We start from the raw sequence: 20,303 nt of genomic DNA, 5'->3' as shown, positions 1-20,303 counted from the left end.
CAATGTAGAAAATAGTAAAAATAAAGAAAAACCCTTGAATGAGTAGACGTGTCCAAACGTTTGACTGGTACTGTATAGAAGGTTGCTGGACAGATTTCCACTGGTCTAATGTCCATTGCTCGTGTTTCCTGGCCAAAGCAAGTTTCTTCTTATTATTATTGGTGTCCTTTAGTAATGGTTTCTTTGCAGCAATTCAACCATGAAGGCTTGATGTTGAGATGTGACAGTTACTTGAACTCTGTGAAGCATTTATTTGGGCTGCAATTTCTGAGGCTGGTAGCTCTAATGAACTTATCCTCTGCAGCAGAGGTAACTCTGGGTCTTCCTTTCCTGTGGCGGTCCTTATGGGAGCCAGTTTCATCATAGTGCTTGATGGTTTTTGTGACTCCACTTGAAGAAATGTTCAAAGTTCTTGAACTTCCGTATTGGCTGACATTCATGTCTTAAAATAATGATGGACTATCGTTTCTTTTTGCTTATTTGAGGCGCTCTTGCCATAATATGGACGTGGTCTTTTACCAAATAGGGCTATTTTCTGTATACCACCCCTACCTTGTCACAACACAACCTGTTAATTGAAATGCATTCCAGGTGACTACCTCATGAAGCTGGTTGAGAGAAAGCCAAGAGTGTGCAAAGCTGTCATCAAGGTAACGGGTCGCTACTTTGAAGAATCTCAAGTATAAAATATATTTTGATTTGTTGAACACGTTTTTGGTTATTACATGATTCCATTAGTGTTATTTCATAGTTTGATGTTTTCACTATTATTCTACAATGTAGAAAATAGTAAAAATAAAGACAACCCCTTGACTGAGTAGGTGTATCCAAACTTTTGCCTGGTACTGTATAGAAGGTTGCTAACATGTAGAGGTTGATGCGCAGGGATAGCCGACTACTATGTTATACTAATCTTGGTTGGCAACATAAAGGTGTAGGGCAGCTTAGTGAGTAGGTACACTGCATAAAGACAAGTGAACAGTGGGTCAGTCCAGGGGTTAAACACATCACTAGATTGGCCCAAACATCAGCTCCACCCATGTGATCATCTTCAAGTGGGCCCCAGATAACTGTCTCCATGGCAACCCCCACACCAGGAATATTTTATATTTTTTCACAGCGACTGGTTCTGATGTCCACATGGCAACGGCTGCCGAGGGGGCAGTGCGGGGGGAAGCAGGGAGGGGGGTGGGGTGGAGGGGAGGGAGATGTGTGGGGGTGGCTGCTGCTGACGCACTAGGTGCCTGCCTGCAAACTTTTCCAGAATTCCGCCCACCGGCTCAGAAGTAAGCACTCGGCTGGAATCCGGTGCACCAAGCTGCGTTTCCTCTCTCTTTTTCTCTCTGTCTGTCTCTCAACCTCGAACAACGCCTCCTACTTGAACCAGGCCTGTTGACCCTCCCTTCTTCATCCAGCCACAGAACCTCATAGCACCTCCTCCGTGGTTATGTCCCAGAACAACAAACTACTGCCTGTGTTTCGGGAGCTGTGGTGGTGACACTACTGTTAGGAGGTCAGTGTGTGTGGGCGGGCCCTCCTGTGTGTCTGTCTGTGGCTAGGGGTCTGGGGATTGGCCGGTTCTCTATGTTCTGTTCTGTTGTGTCCTAAGGGAATCTCTGGAGTCTTAGACACCACTGATAGATGACATCAGCAGCAGCAGCAGCAGTAGAGGGGGGGGGGGGGGGTTAAGGAAGAGGAGGAATGCTTAGCTCTCACCTGTGTCCATACACACCCACACACACACACACACACACACACACACACACACACACACACATTCACTCCCATATTGTCAAGGATGAGTGTTTTAGTCTTTCTTTAACAGGACTAAGCTGACAGTGTCAAGATCATGTCTAGACATTGTGGTTTTTGTTTGGGCACAAGTGTCACATCCAAAATGTATTACACATGTAGTAGGGAGAGCATTTCCAGATGTCATATTAGTTGTAGAAGTTGCGGGGGGAGGTGGGAGGAGGTGGGAGGTGGGTCAGTTGGTAATTGAACACTTCCAATTATCTTGAATAATCCCTCAGTAATATTTTCCTGTGAATGGAAATTGTGTGGAAAGAAAATGTGTTGGGAGTCAAAGATTACAATTAAAATAAAAATCACAATTTCTTCTGCTATAATTTGGCTCATTGTATCTGGCGTCTCCCCGGGTTTTATGGGGCAGTGCTTATTTCTATCAGCCAGACGTTGGGAGAGAGAGCGAAAAAGAGAGAGAGGGGGAAAGAGAGTAGGAGAGAGGGGAGAGACAGAGAGAGAGAAAAAAGAGTGAGAGAGTATGGTTTCCGTCCAAGTGGGGAAAGTCACAGCCGACTTAAACCGTCAAAAAATCCAAAGCACCAGGGCCAAGAATCCTCTCCTCAGTGAAAGCCAGAGAGAAAATTTTAACTTTTCTCACTCTAGCTTGAGCCCAGCAGGGGTTGTGTTTGTGGCTTCAATAGCATTGGAAAAGTACCTGTGTGATTCTTAAACAGTTAACCCCGACCTTGGAATGTATTGATTTCAATATGAGTATTTTTATTCAGAATGTTGATCCCAACATGACGGTCTTGCCAATAGAGTAGGACTCCCCAGAGCAGAGGCCTCATCACAGCCTCATCACTCCTCTCCTGAATGGATCTCAGTCTCACCCTGGTCTGTTCTAGTATTGAAGTGCTTTATTGCAGTGTGGGGCAAGGAGGACAGGAAAGGACCGAGGTGTTAGGCCATAGCTCATCCCCACAGTAGGGGTCATGGTGGCCAGTGGTCGTTAGGGTGATTGAGAAAGTCCAGCGCTGATCCCTAGTATGGAGCCAGCTGATGGGACCCAGTGGGTCGGTCCCCTGGCCTGGCCCTGCTCTTAATGCTAACTGCTTTATAAATGATTAGCACAAGACTTATACGCCCAGTTAGAAGGCTAGCTATACTTACAATGCCTTGATTGCTTTTTAACACCAAGCACTTTCAACAGGGCTGAGTATGTACTGACATGATGCTATTGTAGTACTACAGCTTGCTATAGTGAGCAACCCTCAGATAGAGGTAACATAGTGGATACTATGGCCTGTCTGTAAACGCTGACTGAGATGGCCGCCTCGCTTCGCGTTCCTAGGAAACTATGCAGTTTTTTTTTTTTACGTGTTATTTCTTACATTAGTACCCCAGGTCATCTTAGGTTTCATTACATACAGTCGAGAAGAACTACTGAATATAAGAGCAGCGTCAACTCACCATCAGTACGACCAAGAATATGACTTTCGCGAAGCGGATCCTGTGTTCTGCCTTTCACCCAGGACAACAGAATGGATCCCAAAAAAACGACCTCGTAAAAGAGGGAAACGAGGCGGTCTTCTGGTCAGACTCCGGAGACGGGCACATCGTGCACCACTCCCTAGCATTCTTCTCGCCAATGTCCAGTCTCTTGACAACAAGGTTGATGAAATCCAAGCAAGGGTAGCATTCCAGAGGGACATCAGAGACTGTATCGTTCTTTGCTTCACGGAAACATGGCTCACTGGAGAGACGCTATCGGAGTCGGTGCAGCCAGCTGGTTTCTCCACGCATCGCACCGACAGAAACAAACGTCTTTCTGGTAAGAAGAGGGGCGGGGACATATGCCTTATGGCTAACGAGACGTGGTGTGATCACAAAAACATACAGGAACTCAAATCCTTCTGTTCACCTGATTTAGAATTCCTCACAATCAAATGTCGACGGCATTATCTACCAAGAGATTTCTCTTTGATTATAATCACAGCCGTATATATTCCCCCCCAAGCAGACACATCGATGGCTCTGAACAAACTTTATTTGACTCTTTGCAAACTGGAATCCATACATCCTGAGGCTGCATTCATTGTTGCTGGGGATTTTAACAAGGCTAATCTGAAAACAAGACTGCTTAAATTGTATCAGCATATCGATTGCGCAACCAGGGCTGGCAAAACCTTGGATCATTGCTAATCTAACTTCCGCGACTCATATAAGGCCCTGCCCCGCCCTCCTTTCGGAAAAGCTGACCACGACTCCATTTTGTTGATCCCTGCCTACAGACAGAAACTAAAACAAGAAGCTCCCACGCTGAGGTCTGTCCAACGCTGGTCCGACCAATCTGATTCCACACTCCAAGACTGCTTCCATCACGTAGACTGGGATATGTTTCGTATTGCGTCAGACAACAACATTGACGAATACGCTGATTCGGTGTGCGAGTTCATTAGAACGTGCATTGAAGATGTCGTTCCCATAGCAACGATTAAAACATTCCCAAAACAGAAACCGGATTGATGGCAGCATTCGCGTGAAACTGAAAGCCCGAACCACTGCTTTTAATCAGGGCAAGGTGACCAGAAACATGACCGAATACAAACAGTGCAGCTATTCCCTCCGCAAGGCAATCAAACAAGCTAAGCGTCAATATAGAGACAAAGTATAATCTCAATTCAACGGCTCAGACACAAGAGGTATGTGGCAGGGTCTACAGTCAATCACGGATTACAAAAAGAAAACCAGCCCCGTCACGGACCAGGATGTCTTGCTCCCGGGCAGACTAAATAACTTTTTTGCCCGCTTTGAGGACAACACAGTGCCACTGACACGGCCCGCCATCAAAACATGCGGACTCTCCTTCACTGCAGCCAAGGTGAGTAAAACATTTAAACGTGTTAACCCTCGCAAGGCTGCAGGCCCAGACGTCATCCCCAGCCACGCCCTCACAGCATGCGCAGACCAGCTGGCTGGTATGTTTACGGACATATTCAATCAATCCCTATCCCAGTCTGCTGTTCCCACATGCTTCAAGAGGGCCACCATTGTTCCTGTTCCCAAGAAAGCTAAGGTAACTGAGCTAAACGACTACCGCCCCGTAGCACTCACTTCCGTCATCATGAAGTGCTTTGAGAGACTAGTCAAGGACCATATCACCTCCACCCTACCTGACACCCTAGACCCACTCCAATTTGCTTGCCGCCCAAATAGGTCCACAGACGACGCAATCTCAACCACACTGCACACTGCCCTAACCCATCTGGACAAGAGGAATACCTAATACCTATAGGAATACCTATAAGTTCCTCGGCATACACATCACAGACAAAATTAATTGGTCCACCCACACAGACAGCATCGTGAAGAAGGCGCAGCAGCGCCTCTTCAACCTCAGGAGGCTGAAGAAATTCGGCTTGTCACCAAAAGCACTCACAAACTTCTACAGATGCACAATCGAGAGCATCCTGGTGGGCTGTATCACCGCCTGGTACGGCAACTGCTCCACCCACAACCGTAAGGCTCTCCAGAGGGTAGTGAGGTCTGCACAACGCATCACCGGGGGCAAACTACCTGCCCTCCAGGACACCTACACCACCCAATGTTACAGGAAGGCCATAAAGATCATCAAGGACAAAAACCACCCGAGCCACTGCCTGTTCACCCCGCTATCATCCAGAAGGCGAGGTCAGTACAGGTGCATCAAAGCAGGGACCGAAAGACTGAAAAACAGCTTCTATCTCAAGGCCATCAGACTGTTAAACAGCCACCACTAACATTGAGTGGCTGCTGCCAACACACTGACTCAACTCCAGCCACTTTAATAATGGGAATTGATGGGAAATGATGTAAAATATATCACTAGCCACTTTAAACAATGCTACCTAATATAATGTTTACATACCCTACATTATTCATCTCATATGTATACGTATATACTGTACTCTATATCATCTACTGCATCTTTATGTAATACATGTATCACTAGCCACTTTAACTATGCCACTTTGTTTACATACTCATCTCATATGTATATACTGTACTCGATACCATCTACTGTATCTTGCCTTTGTTGCTCTGTACCATCACTCATTCATATATCTTTATGTATATATTCTTTATCCCCTTACACTTGTGTGTATAAGACAGTAGTTTTGGAATTGTTAGTTAGATTACTTGTTGGTTATTACTGCATTGTCGGAACTAGAAGCACAAGCATTTCGCTACACTCGCATTAACATCTGCTAACCATGTGTATGTGACAAATAAAATTTGATTTGATTTGATTTGAATGAAGATGTCGTGACCCACCAGACACCTGTTGTGGGTCCCCTGCCAGATGGGCCTCCCCTCTGCCCCCTACTCTCCCCCCTCTGCCCTCCTCCCTTCCTCCCTTCCTCCCCCCTCCACCCTCCTCCATCCGTCCCTTCCCTCCCCTTCTCCCCCCTCTGCCCTCCTCCTCCCTTCCTCCCCCTCTCCCCCCTCCACCCTCCTCCACCCCCCCTCCCTTCCCTCACCCCCTCTCCTCCCTTCCTCCCCCTCTCCCCCTCCACCCTCCTCCATCCTTCCCTTCCCTCCCCTTCTCCCCCTCTGCCCTCCTCCTCCCTTCTCTCCCCCTCTCCCCCCTCCACCCTTCACCCTTCCCACGGTCACACACTTTTGTATGGGAGGTTTCTGAAAAATAATAATGTTAGTATAAAACATTTACCAGCGTGCTGAGTTAACATGTCTGACAAGAAAATGACCAGTTTGGAGCGGCTAAGTGTCACATAAGTCTTTCAGCGACTTATCGAAGTGGTTCCCCCAATAGGCTACTCTCTGCAGCTGCATGAACAAGTGACACAACTGTGGACGGGACAGCCAGCTAACTATACTTTTCTCCCACTCTGTGATGTCAGCTGTTTCACCTTTATTTAACCAGGTAGGCTAGTTGAGCACAAATTTGCAACTGCGACCTGGCCAAGATAAAGCGTAGCAATTCGACACATACAACAACACAGAGTTACACATGGAATAAACAAAACATACAGTCAATAATACAGTAGAACAAAAGAAAACAAAAAGTCTATATACAGTGAGTGCAAATGAGGTAAGTTAAGGAAATAAATAGGCCATGGTGGCGAAGTAATTACAATATAGCAATTAAACACTGGAATGGTAGATCGGCAGAAGATGAATGTGCAAGTAGAGATACTGGGGTGCAAAGGAGCAAAATAAATAAATAAATGCCAGTATGGGGATGAGGTAAGTAGATAGATGGGCTGTTTACAGATGGGCTAAGTACAGGTGTAGTGATCTGTGAGCTGCTCTGACGGCTGGTGCTTAAAGAAAGTGAGGGAGATATGAGTCTCCAGCTTCAGAGATTTTTGCAATTCGTTCCAGTCATGGGCAGCAGAGACTTGGAAGGAAAGACGACCAAAGGAGGAATTGGCTTTGGGGGTGACCAGTGAGATATACCTGCTGGAGCGCGTGCTACGGGTGGCTGCTGCTATGGTGACCAGTGAACTAAGATAAGGCGGGGCTTCACCTAGCAGAGACTTGTGGATAACCTGTAGCCAGTGGGTTTGGCGACGAGTATGAAGCGAGGGCCAACCAACGAGAGCGTACAGGTCGCAATGGTGGGTAGTGTATGGGGCTTTGGTGACAAAACGGATGGCACTGTGATAGACTCCAGTTTGTTGAAGAGTGTTGGAGGCTATTTTATAGATGACATCACCGGCAGGATCGGTAGGATGGTCAGTTTTAGACAGCATGAGTGAAGGATGCTTTGTTGCGATCCATTCTAGATTTAATTTTGGATTGGAGATGCTTAATGTGAGTCTGGAAGGAGAGTTTACAGTCTAACCAGACACCCAGGTATTTGTAGTTGTCCACGTATTCTAAGTCAGAGCCGTCCAGAGTAGTGATGCTGGACAGGCAAGCAGGTGCGGGCAGCGATCGATTGAAAAGTATGCATGAAAAAAAAGCATGCATGAAAAGCTGTTGATAAGACAAAGACACGTGGTGCAGTGTGGGTGGATGCTGTGTTCTCAATGTTATAAGTTTTGTTCCGACAACTCCGTGGCGACTGTGCTGTGTAACTACATAAACAGTCGTATCTTTGTTGAAATGGATTTGAAATGAAAGAGTTCAGGATATTCCTTATTTTTTTTCCTTCACTGCTTCACTGCATTTGACCCACTTCTTGATAGATGTTATTTATTGTGGAGGCTCAGTGGCTGTACTGTGGTGTTAGTGGTGGTAAGAGTCGCACACTGAGTTTGATGTGCTTTTTTGTCCTATGAGTTTCGATCCAACAATGATGAAAGTGTGACAATGGAAGCAGATCTATCCCCCTCTCTTCTGGACTTCAACCTTCTCTCTGTTCATTGCCCTTCCTCTGCCTCTCCCTCTTTCCCATATATTCCTCCCTGTCTCTTGTTAATTGCCGCAGAGCTTGTTGATGGAAATCAATGAGTGCTTTTTGATTATGAGCCAGAGCTGGGGAAGGTGAGAGAGAAGTGGACACACACACACACCGTCAGCACTTTGGACTCTGTCCACCGAGGAAGGATTAGTGTGTGTTTCACACGGAGGTTCCCACACTCCTCTGCTGCGGCCCAACTCCAGCCTAGCAAGGCCTCTGCCAACCGCTCGGTCAAAACTCAATGACATTGGAACAATCACAACAAACTCTCTTCTGATGAAACTTTAACTACCCTCAGACAGTTAACAGACAGTTACCTCTGTGGTATCAAACACTGTCTCCCCTCAGCCTTCTGTGAGCCCTACCACACACAGTGTGCACAGAAGGAAGAGCAGTGTTAAGTCTGTCTTATAGCTCTTCCTTCAGACACCAGTCGCTCTCATATCCGAGCGGTTCTTGCCGAGGGTCAATTCTCCGTACGTGGGGTCCATTCACAAAACCAGCACCCCACCCAGCCGCACCCGCGGCACCCATCCTGCCTTCCCGCCATCTTCACCTCGGCAACACCTGGCACCCGGCTAACAAACACCTGTTCACCTAATTAAACAGACACTGGAGGGAGAAGGAGATGAATAAGTTAATGAGACAGTAATCTGGCCCAATCACATGCTCCGGGGTCTGCTTCCTCCTCGTCTGTTTCCTCCTCGGCAGCAGGGGTGCAGTAATGACCTCTGTAATGGGTGATTCCTTCGCCGTGCGACCTTGAGTGACCCCATCACGGATGGACCTTCTGTGGTACCACAGCATGGAGGAATGGAGGGATGAAGGTATGGAGAAAAGTGGGAAGAAGGACAGGCAGGCTGCTTCCTGAAAGGGCAGAGCGAGTGACTTGGCATCCTGGGCACTGAGGCGTCAGCCAAATGAATGAGCATTAGGAGATGAGGTTCCCATTGCACAGCAGTTGGAGCCGCTCCAGGTCTCACCAGCTGTGCCACTCTTGTTTACAAGCCGCCACCTGCTGCCGGAGAGGCCTCCATTCTGACTAGCAACCTCAGGCTCGCATTACCACCAAAGCCAGACCAGGGCATGTGCTGCCTGGGCTAGGGAAACCCAGTCCCTGGTGCTTATGAGAAGGGCAGAGCGCCCACTCCTCTGTGGAGTTTCATCCTCATGTTTCCTAACATCGCTGTGTGTTACATTTACATACAAACATACATACATACATACAGGCAGGGGCGCAACTTTGGTTTTAGAAGTGAGTGGGACATATTATTATCCAGTCAGATAAAAAACGTGGCCGGGAGACCCATGGGGCGGCGCACAATTGGTCCAGCATCATCGGGGTTAGAGGAGGGTTTGGCTGGCAGGGATGTCCTTGTCCCATTGCGCTCTAGCGCCTCCTGTGGCGGGCATGTGCTGACACGGTCACCAGGTGTACAATGTTTCCTCCAACACATTGGTGTGGCTGGCTTCCGGCTTAAGCGGGCATTGTGTCAAGAAGCAGTTTTGCTTGGTTGGATCGGCTTGGTTGGATCGTGTTTCGGAGGACGCATGGCTCTCGACCTTCTCATCTCCCGAGTCCGTACACGAGTTGGAGCGATGAGACAAGACTGTAACTACCAATTAGATACCACGAAATTGGGTAGAAAAATATTATATTATATTATATATTAAAAAAAAATCACAAAATAGCTAAGTTGGGTCGGAGCTTGCAAAACGGCAGCCATCTAGAACGGATGTAATGACTAAATGTCCAGGATCCTATCACTCTTATATATTAATCTCTCTGCTGCCCACACAAACAAATCACTGGCCCATATGTTTCACACACCGGAACTGGATCCACATCCTCCTCCATTCCTCTGTGCTCCAGGTATCCCCAAAACACGCATCCATTCATCCATCCCTCTCTCCCTTCATCACTTGACCTCCTCCCGTGTCTCACCATCCCTTCCTTCCTGCAGGCGTACAATACCTTCACTTAAGTGCTGTGTTGCTCCATAATAATTCATCCGTTCTATTCAAATCTTCCTGTGGATCTCACAAGCCCTTTCTTTGTGTTGTTATGTTATGTTGGTGTTTCCTTTATTTTGGCAGTTACCTGTACACTCATAACTACATGGGTTTGAACTGACTCAGGTCACTCTTTGTGTTGCCATGGCGTTTCTCTTGATTCTATTATTATTTTTCCTCTGTGACTGCTTTTCTGACCCTGTGTGTTTTCTCTCTTGTTTCTCCTCCAGGGAACTTTAAAGGGATGTGTAAACAGATAGATCACTTTCCTGAGGACACGGACTATGAAGCGGACCCCTCTGAGTACTTCTTACGTGAGTCTCCTCTCTTTGGCTTTCACTTTTACAGTACAGAGGAAACAGTGAGCCTCAAGGGATAGTGTGGTCTGGGCATCCCATCTGAACATTTGATACTGTATTGTAGTGAATAATGTAAATACTACACAAATACTACAAAAATGTACAACTGTGTACTTCTAATCTTGTTAAGAGAGGGTCGTATTTAATATGAGGTAATATGAGGTAACCAATCAGGTGACAAGGTGGGACAGAAATCAGCCAGCAACGCCTCCTCTTACTTCCACTGACAACTTGTTCATATTTAATACCTGAGTCCACTTTCCCCACCCAGCCCCTGACAGTCAATACAGTGACAGTAGTTCTGGTGGGCCTGTGTGTTATTGTATATATCTCTAAACTGTATCCAGCTTTTAGTGAGTGCCTGTCTGTCTGGTCTGAACTCCTCCTCTCCTGGCTGTTTTTACTGCCTGCCATGTGTAACGTAACGTGCAGTATTACAGTCCACTGTGTACCCTGTAAACTCACCACATTGATTTGAGTGTCAAACAAGCTGCGGTAATAATCCTAAAATTACATGATTTCTATGCCAACAGAAATTGTGTTTGAATTCCATAATTTAGAATTTGTATTTGGATATTGAATTTGAATGTAATATTTTTGAATTTGTAATGCACAAACTTGTATTTCATGATTTGAAACCGAATTGAGTGAATATTGAATTCAGTTCTAAAATTAAATTTACATGTAATTGAATATTCAAATTCAATATTTATATCTTCAGTTTCAATATGATAGATATTGCATTCATTGTCTGTGTATCAAGTTACCAAACTATCATTTCAAGTTTACAAAAGTTTTATATATGAAACTTCTCAGATGCGTTTAGATTAAGTTTTTAAGTTCAGGTCTCTAAATTCAGATTCAAAACCAGAGACAACATCCTGATCCTTTACCAGCCAGGAAAAGTAGAGGAGAACAGATAGATTGAAGCGCTCACTGTGATTACAGTTTTTTACGATTGCTTACACACTAAAATGTAACTTTTCCCACAATTAGCAAAACCTTACACCCAAGGAGCAAAACACAAGGCTAGATTTGCACAACTGTAAGCACATTGTCAGCTTCACACTATTTGCAAAACATTACACACAGTGATTTGCAAAACACTAAACACACTTGTATACATCAGACACAGAAGTACAGTGGGGCAAAAAAGTATTTAGTCAGCCACCAATTGTGCAAGTTCCCCGACTTAAAAAATATGAGAGAGGTCTGTAATTTTCATCATAGGTACACTTCAACTATGACAGACAAAATGAGGAAAAAACATCCAGAAAATCACATTGTAGGATTTTGAATGAATTTATTTGCAAGTTATGGTGGAAAATAAGTATTTGGTCACCTACAAACAAGCAATATTTCTGGCTCTCACAGACCTTCTTTAAGAGGCTCCTCTGTCCTCCACTCGTTACCTGTATTAATGGCACCTGTTTGAACTTGTTATCAGTATAAAAGACACCTGTCCACAACCTCAAACAGTCACACTCCAAGCTCCACTATGGCCAAGATCAAATAGCTGTCAAACGACACCAGAAACAAAATTGTAGACCTGCACCAGGCTGGGAAGACCGAATCTGCAATAGGTAAGCAGCTTGGTTTGAATAAATCAACTGTGGGAGCAATTATTAGGAAATGGAAGACATACAAGACCACTGATAATCTCCCTCGATCTAGGGCTCCACGCAAGATCTCACCCCGTGGGGTCAAACTGATCACAAGAACGGTGAGCAAAAATCCCAGAACCACACGGGGGGACCTAGTGAATGACCTGCAGAGAGCTGGGACCAAAGTAACAAAGCCTACCATCAGTAACACACTACGTCTCCAGCGACTCAAATCCTGCAGTGCCAGACGTGTCCCCCTGCTTAAGTCAGTACATGTCCAGGTCTGTCTGAAGTTTTCTAGAGAGCATTTGGATGATCCAGAAGAAGATTGGGAGAATGTCATATGGTCAGATGAAACCAAAATATAACTTTTTGGTAAAAACTCAACTCGTTGTGTTTGGAGGACAAAGAATGCTGAGTTGCATCCAAAGAACACCATACCTACTGTGAAGCATGGAGGTGGAAACATCATGCTTTGGGGCTGTTTTTCTGCAAAGGGACCAGGACGACTGATCCGTGTAAAGGAAAGAATGAATGGGGCCATGTATCGTGAGATTTTGAGTGAAAACCTCCTTCCATCAGCAAGGGCATTGAAGATGAAACGTGGCTGGGTCTTTCAGCATGACAATGATCCCAAACACACCGCCCGGGCAACGAAGGAGTGGCTTCGTAAGAAGCATTTCAAGGTCCTGGAGTGGCCTAGCCAGTCTCCAGATCTCAACCCCATAGAAAATCTTTGGAGGGAGTTGAAAGTCCGTGTTGCCCAGCAACAGCCCCAAAACATCACTGCTCTAGAGGAGATCTGCATGGAGGAATGGGCCAAAATACCAGCAACAGTGTGTGAAAACCTTGTGAAGACTTACAGAAAACGTTTGACCTCTGTCATTGCCAACAAAGGGTATATAACAAAGTATTGAGATGAACCTTTGTTATTGACCAAATACTTATTTTCCACCATAATTATAAATTATAAATTAATGAATTATAAATTCATTAAAAATCCTACAATGTGATTTTCTGGATTTTTTTTCTCGTTTTGTTTGTCATAGTTGAAGTGTACCTATAATAAAAATTACAGGCCTCTCTCATCTTTTTAAGTGGGAGAACTTGCACAATTTGTGGCTGACTAAATATTTTTTTGCCCCACTGTATATCATGGTGTCACTTCCTTGCAATTCCAAAGCACTGACTGTCAAATTACCACACCTATAAGCCAATCTGTTAAACACAGCCATCAGGTGCACAAACACATGCTTGCTAAATTGTAGACACACCAATCAGGTTTAAGCACTATAACAATGCAGCAGGTAGGTTCACCTGCCTTCAACCAAAATGGAAGGAGTCAGAAGAAGAGTGAGGGTGAGAGGAGAAGTACACAGAGAAGGAGGTAGAGGCAGAGGCAGAGGCCGAGCCAGAGGTCGAGGAAGACCTGAAGCAGGAGGAGAACGTGCACAAAGAAGAAGAGGACCAAACTTATCAAATGACATTCGTGCAACACAAGTGGACCATGTTGTGAACCACGGATTGACGCTGAGGGAGGCTGGACTGAGAGTTCAGCCAAATCTTAGAAGATATACAGTGGCATCTGTCATAAGGACTTTTCGACAGGAAAACAGGTAGAAGAAGATCTGTGTACAGTTACAGTAATCAGCAGCTTATTGTCTGCACCATATCAGCACTTGTGATACCCCTTCCTGTGACATTGTACAGTAAGTTACATGTATTATTCTCTACATAGGATTGAGGGTCGGGAACGACAAGGAGGAAGGGGGCCCATATTCACACAAGAACAAGAGAGAGAGAGAGAGAGATAATAAACAGCATTATTGGCCAAAACCATATCAGGCTCAGAACTACAAGCCAACATTATCGGTGACCGTGCCATTTTCTATAATGTCCATCAGGTCTCTGTCAGCACTGGCACACATCCTGAACAGACATCAGGTTCAAATGAAACAACTTTATCGAGTGCCTTTTGAGCGGAATTCAGAGTGGGTCAAACGGCTGCGGCAGGAGTATGTGGAGGTTTGTATTGTTCACTTTAGCACTGTGGTGTTGCATACTGCACACATGACTTCTTTACATTGACTGTATACTAGACCTACCCTGAACTACACAATCTAGTCTTTCACTGTATTTCAGGGAGTTTTGCAGATGGATGCTGAGAAAATCCTGCATGAATTCATATACAGTGCCTTGCGAAAGTATTCGGCCCCCTTGAACTTTGCGACCTTTTGCCACATTTCAGGCTTCAAACATAAAGATATAAAACACACAAAAAAAATGTGAAGAATCAACAACAAGTGGGACACAATCTTGAAGTGGAACGACATTTATTGGATATTTCAAACTTTTTAACAAATCAAAAACTGAAAAATTGGGCGTGCAAAATTATTCAGCCCCGTTACCTTCAGTGCACCAAACTCTCTCCAGAAGTTCAGTGAGGATCTCTGAATGATCCAATGTTGACCTAAATGACTAATGATGATAAATACAATCCACCTGTGTGTAATCAAGTCTCCGTATAAATGCACCTGCACTGTGATAGTCTCAGAGGTCCGTTAAAAGCGCAGAGAGCATCATGAACAACAAGGAACACACCAGGCAGGTCCGAGATACTGTTGTGAAGAAGTTTAAAGCCGGATTTGGATACAAAAAGATTTCCCAAGCTTTAAACATCCCAATGAGCACTGTGCAAGCGATAATATTGAAATGGAAGGAGTATCAGACCACTGCAAATCTACCAAGACCTGGCCGTCCCTCTAAACTTTCAGCTCATACAAGGAGAAGACTGATCAGAGATGCAGCCAAGAGGCCCATGATCACTCTGGATGAACTGCAGAGATCTACAGCTGAGGTGGGAGACTCTGTCCATAGGACAACAATCAGTCGTATATTGCACAAACTGGCCTTTATGGAAGAGTGGCAAGAAGAAAGCCATTTCTTAAAGATATCCATAAAAAGTGTCGTTTAAAGTTTGCCACAAGCCACACCAAACATGTGGAAGAAGGTGCTCTGGTCAGATGAAACCAAAATTGAACTTTTTGGCAACAATGCAAAACGTTATGTTTGGCGTAAAAGCAACACAGCTCATCACAATGAACACACCATCCCCACTGTCAAACATGGTGTTGGCAGCATCATGGTTTGGGCCTGCTTTTCTTCAGCAGGGACAGGGAAGATGGTTAAAATTGATGGGAAGATGGATGGAGCCAAATACAGGACCATTCTGGAAGAAAACCTGATGGAGTCTGCAAAATACCTGAGACTGGGTTGGAGATTTGTCTTCCAACAAGACAATGATCCAAAACATAAAGCAAAATCTACAATGGAATGGTTCAAAAATAAACATATCCAGGTGTTAGAATGGCCAAGTCAAAGTCCAGACCTGAATCCAATCGAGAATCTGTGGAAAGAACTGAAAACTGCTGTTCACAAATGCTCTCCATCCAACCTCACTGAGCTCGAGCTTTTTTGCAAGGAGGAATGGGAAAAGATTTCAGTCTCTCGATGTGCAAAACTGATAGAGACATACCCCAAGCGACTTACAGCTATAATCGCAGCAAAAGGTGGAGCTACAAAGTATTAACTTAAGGGGGCTGAATAATTTTGCAAGCCCAATTTTTCAGTTTTTGATTTGTTAAAATTTTTTGAAATAACCAATAAATGTTGTTCCACTTCATGATTGTGTCCCACTTGTTGTTGATTCTTCACAAAAAATACAGTTTTATATCTTTATGTTTGAAGCCTGAAATGTGGCAAAAGGTCGCAAAGTTCAAGGGGGCCGAATACTTTCGCAAGGCACGGTATATTGATGAGGCAGGGTTCAACCCCACAAAAGCAAGAAGGAGAGGCAGAAATATCATTGGCCACAGGGCTATAATCAATGTCCCAGGGCAACGTAACATCACCCTTTGCGCTGCCATTTCACAGCATGGGGTTGTTCTCCGTCATGCCAAAATGGGCCCTTACAACACACCTCACATTCTCGCATTTTTGGACCGATTGCACCACATCGTCACAGCAGGTAATGAAATGCACCAGATGCAGTACACGGTCATCTGGGACAATGTGTCATTCCACCACTCTGCTTTGGTCCAGAACTGGTTTCAACACCATCCACAGTTGACATTACTATACCTTCCACCATACTCTCCGTTTCTAAACCCTATTGAAGAGTTTCTCTGCATGGCGGTGGAAGGTTTACGATCTCCAGCTTCAGGTACCCCTCATTCAGGCCATGGAGGACGCCTGTGACCAAGTCAACGCCTCAGCTGTTGGATTTGACATTCAAGATGGTTCTTCCCGCGTTGTCTTGCTAATGACGATATTGCTTGTGATGTTGAAATTCTCTGGCCAGATCCAGCTAGGCGAAGAGATTATGTATAGTATGTTTACTGTAGTATTTTCTGTACAATATTGTCTGTTTTTTTTTAGTTTTTTTTTATGTTGTTATTTACTGTAATTGTAACCTGTACTGGATACAGTATTTTACGTTTGTCTGTTTGCTGATCTAACAGTGTTATACACACTACTGTAGTAGCATGAATACTGGAACATGTTTTGTTGTGATTCTCCATGTTAACTGATTTGGGTGTATGGAAAGCATTGGTCTTGTGTAGTGTTTGTATAGTTCCACTTTCTGTGTACTTCGTTTACAGTACTCTAATCACTGACAATTAGACTTTCTAAAAGTGTTTTAGGTTAGCAACAGCAATGTGTAACTGGTTCAAAAAGATTGAAGTCATAAGAAATGTGTGTTTCGTATGGTAACAAAATATTATTTGTATGAAGTCGTGTATAGTTTTGACAAGTGTTCCATTTTGCAAATGATCTGAAGTGTTGTGCTACTTTGGTGTAGGGTTGTGCTAATTGTGTGTAGTGTTTTGACAAACTGAGCCCTGTTTTCAAAATTGTGTTTAAACAATTGAAAAAAAACTGTAACAGAAGCTTCTGGTGGTTTCTGAAGTCAATGTGGCATGTTGAATACATTTTTTCCTATGAATTTGGCTCTAGCATTTGAACCGTTTTGGCTGAGCTCTTATGACCCCATTCCTGAAAGACTGGAACATGGTCATGCCTTCTGTTTCCCTCTATGATTGCAAGCCTTGTTAAAAGGGATTGTCACAAGAACTGCAATTTGGCCCCAATAACAACATACTGTAGTTGAATAGCCCTGAATAGTCCTATACTTCTAAGGATAGGATCCCTATTTAATGTTTCTCTTGGGACTAACTGGGATCAAAACATGTCTCCTGCTGTAACGGCGTTCTTCTTTTGTTGAAAGAGAGTCAGACCGAAATGCAGCGTGTAGGTTACTCATGTTTATTTAGAAAGACAAACGAACGAACTATACACGAATAACTAATAAATACAAAACAACAAACAGAACGTGAAACCTATTACAGCCTGACTGGTGCACACTACACAGAGACAGGAACAATCACCCACGAAATACAAGGCGAAAACCAGGCTACCTAAATACGGTTCCCAATCAGCGACAACGAGAATCACCTGACTCTGATTGAGAACCGCCTCAGGCAGCCAACCTATTTAACACACACACACCCCTAATCAACTACAATCCCAAACACTACAAACCCCAATACGGAAATACAATACATAATAACCCCATGTCACACCCTGGTCTGACTAACTAACCAACTAAAACACAAAATACTAAGACCAAGGCGTGACACCTGCATCTCACAAGATTCCTGTGACTGTGACTTTGAAGTGTACAGTATTGAGAGTTTCAAACAAATGAGTTAAACTAACACTACCTCTGCATATTGACCTAGTACATTCAAAAAGTGCTGCAAGGTCCCCTCCTTTTTCCCCTGAACAGTTCTCTCAAAATATAGGAAAAGGAATTGATTAACACACATTTCCATGTTACGAGCAGTGCCTCGGCCCCACGCCTGTTTAACAATGCTCCAGACATTTGACCCCTCCCTTCCCCCACCCAGTGATGCTCAGCTGAACTGGATTCAGGTTGTGTTCATCACCTGGTCTACATCAGAACAGACAGTAATTGAAGCCCACTCTGACAGAAGAGGAGAACGGAGCAGTGTGTGTTACTGCCAGTCCTGGAGATGAAGCCTAACCAATTAGGCTGTGTTTGACTTAACGCTCTGAGCGACTGTGCTCGTCCATATGTGCCAGAGAGGACGGTTATGATAACAGCTCTGGCAATGGTGCCCGAAGTCACTGGCCTTGACAGGGGCGCAGGGGCGAGGTGACACTGCGGACCTCAGACCATGTACACAAGCGCGCGCGCGTGTGTGTGTGTGTGTGTGTGTGTGTGTGTGTGTGTGTGTGTGCATGCGCGTGCGTGCTTGCGTGCATGGCTGTGTGCGTGCGTGTTTGTGTGCTTTAACCGCTTCCTGCTCTGTGATTGGACGAGAGGGCCGCAGTGCTCCCAGTTGCTTGCCAATTAGGACACTCACATCCATAAATATTTCAGCCTCCTTCCTATATAGGTCAGGCCTCTATCACTCTCTCTCTCTTTCTCCCTCTCTCTCCCCGAACACCCGTCTGTGACTGGCATGTCTTTTTAGTCTGGAGTTGTACCTCTGTACTTTAGTGACAAAGTGAGCCCCCATTCAGGCCACTCAGTGTGTCTGTGTGTCTGCGTTTTTATGTTTGCGTTACATTTGTGTGTTCTCTTATGTGAAGGTCGGGCAGGGTGAGGTCATGAGGGTACAGTAGGCCACATTGGGACAGGTTCAGAGAGAGGTGGATGTCATACTGTAGCTTTACTATCTCCGCTGTCTGTTTCATCGTAGCCAGGCTGGTGTGGTCTGTGAAGGGAATTTGTTTATATACTTAGCCCATTTGACTTTAGTGGAGGACACACAGCTGGTATTTCCATAATGAGGTGTTGCACAGAGCGTCTAGAGAGAGACCAAAGAGAGAGAGAGAGTATGCCAGCCACTTACAGGGTAGAATGAGAGGGGAAGGGTTATTACCTCAGGTAAAAACCCACAGGAAATGAAATCAGAGGGAGTTCACACTCAGACTGAGGGGACTCGTCTATGATGTATGTAATCCTGTGATTCAGCACCTACTAGCTCACAGTACACCAGCCTACACCAGTATTGGAAGTGAGCAAATCTGACATATACAGAAGAAAGGCACAGAATGTTCTTGAATACGTACGTGCACCACCCCTCCCCCATACTTGAACACACACAGACAGACACAGACATAGACACACAGACACAGACACACACATAGCACACACAGACATCCCCAAACACATACACTGTAGTGACTGTGAATCCTCGGCTCTCCCCGTAGCCAGGCGATTCACACATCCACACACGGTTATATAACCCAGCTGAGGCATACTAAAGCGCCAGTGGGTTTTTAGCTCATGCCTGGTCCGAGCTCCCATCATCCACTACTGTACTGGGCGCTAAGCAGCAGAGAGAAAGAGAGAGAGAAGAGAGGAGTAAAAGAAAACACCCAGTTATGCAAGAAACGGTTGATGCAGGAGGAATTAGAACACCTAAAAACATTACTGTGATAACAACACTTACACACAGAGAGAGATAAAGAGAGAGAGATACAGAAAGAGAGCAATACAGAGAGAGAGAGATACAGAAAGACAGAGAGATCGATACAGAGAGAGAGATACAGAGAGAGACACAGAAAGAGAGAGAGAGAGATACAGAAAGAGAGAGATACAGAGAGAGAGATACAGAAAGAGAGAGATACAGAGAGAGATATACAGAAAGAGAGAGAGAGATACAGAAAGAGAGAGATACAGAAAGAGAGAGATACAGAAAGAGAGAGAGAGATACAGAGAGAGAGATACAGAAAGAGAGAGAGAGATACAGAAAGAGAGAGATACAGAAAGAGAGAGAGATCGATACAGAGAGAGATACAGAACGAGAGAGAGAGAGATACAGAGAGAGATACAGAGAGAGAAATACAGAAAGAGAGAGAGAGATACAGAAAGAGAGTGATACAGAGTTAGAGAGAGAGATACAGAAAGAGAGAGAGAGAGAGATACAGAGAGAGAGATACAGAAAGAGAGAGAGAAATACAGAGAGTGATACAGAGTTAGAGATAGAGATACAGAGAGAGAAACAGAAAGAGAGAGAGAGATACAGAGAGAGATACAGAAAGAGAGAGAGAGATACAGAGAGAGAAAGAGAGATACAG

General features: G+C 44.8%; 1 protein-coding gene across 1 annotated transcript in view; it reads left to right on the top strand.

The window, feature by feature from the left end:
• LOC135555367 (voltage-dependent calcium channel gamma-2 subunit) overlaps positions 1 to 20,303 on the top strand; it is an 89,186-nt gene that overhangs the window by 51,095 nt on the left and 17,788 nt on the right. Inside the window, exon 2 of the mRNA XM_064987725.1 lies at positions 10,399 to 10,482. Coding sequence (XP_064843797.1) covers positions 10,399 to 10,482 — 84 coding nt within the window. The remainder of the gene's footprint in view (positions 1 to 10,398; positions 10,483 to 20,303) is intronic.

This window comes from Oncorhynchus masou, chromosome 15 (genome assembly GCF_036934945.1).
Source record: "Oncorhynchus masou masou isolate Uvic2021 chromosome 15, UVic_Omas_1.1, whole genome shotgun sequence".
NCBI lineage: Eukaryota > Metazoa > Chordata > Actinopteri > Salmoniformes > Salmonidae > Oncorhynchus > Oncorhynchus masou.
Note: the sequence above shows the minus strand (reverse complement) of the source record. Positions and strands in the feature narration are given on the sequence as shown.